This window comes from Acomys russatus, chromosome X (assembly GCF_903995435.1).
Source record: "Acomys russatus chromosome X, mAcoRus1.1, whole genome shotgun sequence".
In the NCBI taxonomy this organism is placed as follows: domain Eukaryota; kingdom Metazoa; phylum Chordata; class Mammalia; order Rodentia; family Muridae; genus Acomys; species Acomys russatus.
In genome coordinates, this window is record NC_067169.1 from 90152471 (window position 1) to 90160000 (window position 7530).

A 7530-nucleotide genomic window follows, 5' to 3' on the forward strand; every position below is an offset into this window, starting at 1 on the left:
TCCTCTGCAGTTACAGCAAGTGAGGTATGTGGCAGGGAATCACTGCACGGCAGCCCTGAAAGGCCATTATGTGAAGCTTCGAAGATAAAGCTTGGATTGTGTTGGAGACTCTCAAAAGGTGGAGAGGACAGAGACACGAGATATTGGCCAGAGGGCTATAGACAGAGAGAGGAACAGGCCCAAGAGAGAAGTGTTTTGTGGTTCTCAAAACTATAAACGTGGAGTTGAGTCTCTGACATCAGACATGGTGTTACAAGACTTGGAATTTGCTCTGCTGGGTTTCTGTCTTGCTTTGGTTCATTATTTGGTCCCTATGTCCCAATTCCTCTCTTTTGGAGTAGTAATATATATGCAATGTCATTGTATGTTAGAAGTGTGCAATTTGCTTTTTGATTTTATAGAAGATTAGGACTTTTAAACTGTGTTTATACTGTGAAAGACTATGGGGACTTTAGAAGTTGGACTAAGTGCATTTTGTGTTACAAATGACCAAGAACCTGTGGGGGCTACAGAGTAGAATGTGGTGGTATGATTGAGGATGGATCCTATAGCCTCATGCATTTGAATACTTGATCCCCAGTTGGGAGAACTTTTGGGAAAGGATTAAGACCTGTGTAGAGGAGACACTAAACTGTACGCCCCAAATAAATTCTTTCTTTCATAAACTGCCTTGATCATGGTGTCTTTTTTTATTGTCTTTCTTAAAAAATATTATTATAGTTTATTCCAATTACATTCTGATTGTTATCCCCTCGCTTGTATCTTCCCATTCCCCCTCCCTCCCTCTTTCATCCCATTCCCCTCCGCTAGGCCTGTGACAGAAGGGGACCTCCTCCCCCACCATATGGTTACAGTCTATCAGGTCTCATCTGGATAGCCCGCTTACCCTGAGTGCCACCAGGACTCCCCACTAAGGGGAAGTGGTGAAATAGGGGCACCAGAGTTTATGTCATAGTCAATCCCCACTCTCCATACAACCCTGGAGAATGAGCTGTCCATTGGCTAGATCTGAACAGGGGGTCTAGGTTTACTGCATGCATTGTCCTTGGTTGGTGCAAAAGTCTGTGCAGGCCTCCCTGGGTCCAGGTCTGCCAGCCTTGATGGTCTCCTTGTGGGTTCCCTAAGGTCATGGTATCTTATCACAGCAATAGAAAAGTAACTAAGACATTCCCCCACCACGTTGGTTATAATCTTCTTTCTTCTTTTTAAAAGTTTTTTTTTTATTTTTTAGATTCTAAAGAATTTGATTTCATTATGAGATTTTTCAGGAAAAATATGTTTTTCTGCTCCCTTTCTATCATACTTTCCTTTCCTTCAACCCCCCTAAATATACTCAGTATCTTTCTTACAACTTTCATGTCAAATGGCACCTTTTACCATCCCCTCATAAACATCTTGTTCCCTTCTCCTAGTCTCCTATACAGTGTCTACCAGCATGTTCTCTATCACTTATTTATACACAGGCAAACATTAAAAATTAGGATCAGCATATGAAAGAAAACATGTCATTTTGTTTTTCTGAGACTATGTCACCTCAGTGAGTCCAATTCTGAATTTACACTGGTTCCAATTTCTGGCTATTATGAATAGTGCAATAAACATGGAGTTGGGTATACCATTATCTCTGTGGTGAAGATGCTCAGGAGTGGTATAGATAGGTCCTATAATAGTTCTATTTTTAATTCTTTGAGGAATCTCCACAACAATTTCTATAGTGGTCATACCATTTTATATTTCTATCAGCAGTAGCTAAGGGTTCCATAGCAGCATTTGTTTCTTGGTAATATCTATTGGGGTTAGTGCAAACTCGAAGTCATTTGAACTTGCATTATCCTGATGGCTAAGGATATTGGGAATTTGAAAATTATTTACTGTCCATCTGTATTTTTTCTTTTGAGGACTGTCTGCTCAGTTCATTAGTGCACTTATTGATTGGGGGTGTTATGGTTGTGGTGCTTAACTGGGTCCTATTGGTCCTTTGTATGAACAGTATGCACTCTTTTCTTCTTTTTTTTTTTCAACAATTTATTTACTTTCCATCCTGATCTGAACATACTCTCCCAGCTCCTCCCTCTCTCACCTCCCTTTCCACTATGCCCTCTCCCTTTCCTCAGAGAAGGAAAGACCTCCCATGGATATCAACCCATCTTGACATACCAAATTGTAATAAGACTGGGGTGCATCTTTTCTTATTGAGGCTAGACAAAGCCATCCAGTTAGGGGAAAGAGGGAGAAAGGCAGGCATCAGAGTCAGAGACAGACCCTGCTTCTGCTGTTAGAGGTCCCACATCAGGACCAAGCTGTACATCTGTTACACATGTGTAGGTCTATCCCATGCATGCTCTCTGTCTGGTGTCTCAGTTTCTGTGAGGCCCGAAGATTAATTGGGTAATTGAATCTGTAGGTTTTCTTGTAGTATCCTTGAGTTATCTGGCACTTTCAAGCCCTCTCCTCTCTCTTCCACAAGATTCCCTGAGCTCCGCCTAATGTTCGGCTGTGGTTCTCTGCTTCTGGTTTCATCAGCTGCTGGGTGAAGTCTCTCAGATGACAGTCAATGTTAGACTCCTGTCTACAAGTATAGCAGAATATGATGAATAATGTCAGGGATGGACTTTGTCTCTCTCATGGCATGGGACTCAAGTTAAGCCAGTCATTTCCTCACTTTCTGCTCCCTCTTTATCCCTGTACCTCTTATAGGCAGGAATAATGTGGGTTGAAGGTTTTGTAGCTGGGTTGGTGTCCCTATCCCTCCATTGGAAGTCTTGCCTGGTTATAGGAGGTGATCGGTTCATGTTCCATCTCCCCTATTGTAGGAGTCTTAGCTAGGGTCACACTCATAGACTCCTGGGAGTTTCCATTGTCCTACATTTCTAGTTTTTCTCAGAGACACCTACCCCACTAATCCCAGTTCTATCTCCTGGCATCCTTCCTGCACTTGAATGCTCCTGTCCCTTCCACACCCTGTCCAGTTTCCTCTCTCTATCCACTCCAGTTGTGTATTTTATTTCCCTTCCTCGGTGAGATTCAAGCATCCTTCCTTGAGCCCTACTTGTTACTTAGCTTCTTTTGGTCTGTGCATTGTAGATTGGTTATTCTGTACATAATTGTTAATATCCACTTAGAAGTGAGTATGTAGCATGTTTTTCTTTCTGGGTGTGGATTACCTCTTTCAGAATGATCTTTTCTAGTTCCATCCATTTGCATGCAAATTTCATTCTGTCATTGTTTTTAATATCTGAGTGATAAAAGAAGACCAGAGGTATCACTATCCCTGATACAAAGTTGTACTGCAGATCAACAGTAATAATTTTTTTAAAACCTCATACGGTATTAGCATAAAAAGACAGGTAGATCAATAGAATAGAATCGAAGACCCAGAAGTAAACCCACACACCTACAGACACTTGATTTTTGACAAAGAAACTAAAACTATACAGTGGAACAAAGAAAGCTTCTTCAACATATGCTGACGGTCTAACTGGATGTTTACATGCAGAAAAAATGCACATGGATCCTTATTTATCACCTTGCATCAAGATCAAATCCAAGTATCAAAGACCTTAACATAAAACCAGATATACTAAATCTATTAGAAGAGAAAGTGGGAATCAGCTTTGAACTCATAGGCACAGGGCACAACTTCCTGAACAGAACACCAACAGCTCAGGCTCTAAGACCAACAATGAATTAATGGGACCTCATGAAACGGAAAAGCTTCTGTAAGCCAAAGGACACTGTCAATAGAACAAAGTGACAGCCTACAGACTGGTAAAAGATCTTCACCAACCCTACATCTGACAAAGATCTAATATCCAAAATATATAAAGAACTCAAGAAATTAAACACCACCAAACCAAATAACCCAATTAAAAATGGGGTACAGAGCTAAACAGAGAATTCTCAACAGAGGAATATTGAATGGCTGAGAAACACTTAAGGAAATGTTCAACATTCCTAGACACCAGGCAAATGTGAATCAAAACAACACTGAGATTCCATCTTACACTTATGGGAAAGGCTAAGATAAAAAATCTCAGGTGACAGCACATGCTTGTGAGGCTATGGAGAAAGGGAACACTCCTCCACTGCTGGTGGGAGTGCAAATTTGTACAACCACTTTGGAAATCAACCTGAAGCTCAGAAAATTGGGAATAGCTCTACCTCAAGACCCAGCTATACAACTCCTAGGCATATACTAGAAAAATGCTTCACCAAACAAGGACATTTGCTCAACTATGTTCATAGAATCTTTATTTGTAATAGCCAGAATCTGGACACAACCTAGATGTCCCTGAACTGAAGAATGGATAAAGAAACTCTGATACATTTACACAATGGAATACTATTCAGCTATCAAAAACAAGGAAATCTTGAAATACGTAGGTAAATGGACGGAGCAAGAAATGATCGTCCTAAGAGAGGTAACCCAGACCCAGGAATATACACATGGTATATGCTTGCTTATAAGTGGATATTGTTCCAACAGAGATGTCCTCTGAGAGGTTGCACCTAGTGGGGGATACTGGGACATGCAGCCAGAGTCTGGGCAATCAGCTGTGAACTGTATGCAAGAGTTGGTGGAAGGAAAGACATGGGGTGGAGTGGCAAGAGATGTCCAGAGCTCCACAAGGAGACTTCCAAGGCTGGCGTATCTGCACTCAGAGGGGTCTGCACAAACTGAGGCACCAATCAAGGACATTGCAGGCAGAGGACCTTGTCACTCCGATCACATGTAGCCAATGGACAGCTCATTCTCCACATGGTGGGTAGGTGCATGTAGGACTTCCTCTGAGAAGAACTCAGGCGCCTTCAATTTTTATCACTGTCCCTTAGGGGAGGGGTCCTGTCAAACACAGAGCAAAGGAGATGCAAACTATCCAGATGAGACCTGATTGGCTGTGGTCAGACAATGGAGGACACCACCTGTCATAGGTCATGGGGAGGGGAATAAAATGGAAAAGGGAAGGAGGGTGGGAAGATTAAGAAAAAGAGCAGGGGGTAGGGGGGCCTGATTACAACCGGGATGTAATGTGAATAAATTATAGTAACAATAAAGATTTTTTAAAAAGACAATAAATGTGATGGTCTCAGAACCAGGCATGATCCTGCACATCTCTGTAATCCCAGCACCCAGGAGGTAGAAGCAGGAAAGTCGGGAGCTCAAAGACAGGCAGAGCTGTATCACAGAAGCCCACCTTACACAACCAAAGAATGAAGACAGTGGTCTCAAGCAGGAGTGGTGGTGCACTTGTATTATCCCAGAAATCACATGGCTGAGGCTGGGCGATTGTTTCAGCTCAGGAGCTGAGATTAGCCTGGAAAACACAGTAAGACCCTCAGGATGTTCTCTGTCTCTCCCTCCCCCTCCCTCTCTCCCCCTTCCCTCCCTCCTTCCCTCCCTCCCTCCCTCCCTCCTTCCTTCCCTCCATCTCTCTCTCTCTCTCTCTCTCTCTCTCTCTCTCTCTCTCTCTCTCTCTCTCTCTCTCTCTCTCTCTCTCTGATTTGTGGGTAAGCAGAGTGTGGCATTGAGTTCTAGCATGACTTCTCAGAATTTGTTTCAAATAACAGAGAATGACAACTTTATATATGTATATTAAGACCTTTATTAACACGTGCTTGCAGTGCATTGACTACTAAAAATAAAGTTGTAAAATTTATTAGAAATAAAGTTCTTAAAAATTCAACCAGATATTTAACAATTTAAACACCACTAAAGTTGTACTGAGAAACACAAGGCCTTTATTAAAAAAGCATGTTTGTCATTACAAAAAGGGACATCATTATGATGAGAAATAACAAAAACCCGATGCTGCATAGACAATGCAGATAGTTCTAGAGTATTGGTCAACGGGAAAAAGCAAGCGGTAAGGTCTTCAGCTCTAATCATTGTTTTTGTTTTGTTTTGCTTTTTTGCCAGAATTTCATTTTCTTTTCTCTTTGTTGGATGGTGAAACCGGCTGATGGTAGAGATGGTTAGCCTGCATTTAGTCAGCCCCGCCCTGCTCAGCCTGGGGAGCCTGCGGATTCTCAGCTGGTGGATCTGCTGCCTTTGTCTCTTTGCCATCTTGTGGTTTACGGATCTCCGGGTGTCTGCATCTGTAAGTGAAGTTGCGGCCACGCTGACCTTGAGGTGACTGCTGACCTTGGGTCTCAGAGGCTCCTTGGTGTTCCTTGTCCTCTTCCTTGTGGTCCTCGCTAGGTTGTCTTTGGCGAGGAGGGCCCCTGCGGGATCTTGGTGTGTAGCCCTGATACATATTCCCTCTCACTGGTCTGCCTTGCTCTCCTGCACCCTGCTTGTCTGCACCTTCTATCGCTTTTCCTTTCACAGGGCGGCTGGAATACTGCGGTCGGCGCCTACCGCGTCTCCGCATAGCAAAAGGTGCGAACCCTCGCTGAGGAAATGGCCAGCGCTGTGGGGCCTGGTCTTCAGCAGAGCTTTCCGCTCCTTCACTCTTTTCCTCACTCTGGCTGTTCTTGCAGTTTTGCTGGTAATGACATGGAGGACCCCTCTGATCTGCACAGCGTGTGTTCCGGTCTGCTGCGTATTTACTGCCTTGAACAGCGATTCCTCCAGGGCCTGTAACATTTGCTGCCTCCGCGCCCCTGTCTCCTTCAACAATATCAAACTCCACAGTCTCTCCATCTCCTACACCGTGAAAGGACTTCCTGGGGTGGTTCTTCTTTATGGCCCTATGGTGCACAAATATGTCTTCCCCGGTGTCATTCCTTGTGATGAAACCGTATCCGTTCCTTAGATTGAACCATTTTACTGTTCCCAAAACCTTGGTCTGGATGACTTTCTTCTTGCCCTGGCGGGCAGGCACCTCCAACATGGGGCCCTGTGGGCCTCCACTGTCTGTGTTCCCCTGGGAGCTGGGCTTGGTGGCTGCTGTACTGAGGGCGGCGGTGAGGGTGGCGGGCAGCAACTGGGTCCTGGCCTTTCTTCTCATGGCTGAGGTGGTGGAGACGGCGGCCTGCAGTCAAGGCCAAGGCTCCTCCAGGGTCTGATAGTGACCAGGCCGCCAGGGCCGTGGGGCCCTCAGGGGTCTCTGAGTCTTGCTCGCTCCCACTACCAATTGAACTAACTTGATAATGACAACTGGATGTCGCAACTCCGACTCTCACAGAAGGAAATGAAGGTAAGTCTCACAAATACAGACATAAAGATCCTGGATAAGGATGAAAATTCTAAATAGAATTCAGATGAAGTTCTAGAATCATTTCCATTCATGTCGTGAACAAGGTGAGGGTGCCTGCTGTCTTTGCTATTAATCCTATAAGGGGTCTCCTTTGCCAGGCCGTGGTGGTGCACACCTTTAATTCCACCACTTGGGAGGCAGAGGCAGACCGACCTCTATGTGTTTGAGGCCAGCCTGGTCTAAGGAGCGAGTCCAGTCAGCTAATACTACAAAGAGAAATCCTGTCTGGAAAAACAAAAACAAACAAACAAATAAAAAACTATTATGGAACTTCTACCTTAGTTAATAAATTAGGAAATATGAGTGATGTAGATGCTTAAAGGAAACTCAT

At 44.0% G+C, this 7530-nt stretch overlaps 1 protein-coding gene across 1 annotated transcript; it reads right to left on the bottom strand.

Annotated features, from left to right (window-relative positions):
* Positions 1-5980: 5980 nt before the first annotated feature.
* Positions 5981-6950, bottom strand: LOC127185391 (Y-box-binding protein 1-like). Its single transcript, XM_051141868.1, has one exon. It carries the CDS (start codon positions 6948-6950, stop codon positions 5985-5987), a length of 966 nt encoding a protein of 321 aa, XP_050997825.1. The 3' UTR covers positions 5981-5984.
* Between the last annotated feature and the right edge of the window lie 580 nt (positions 6951-7530).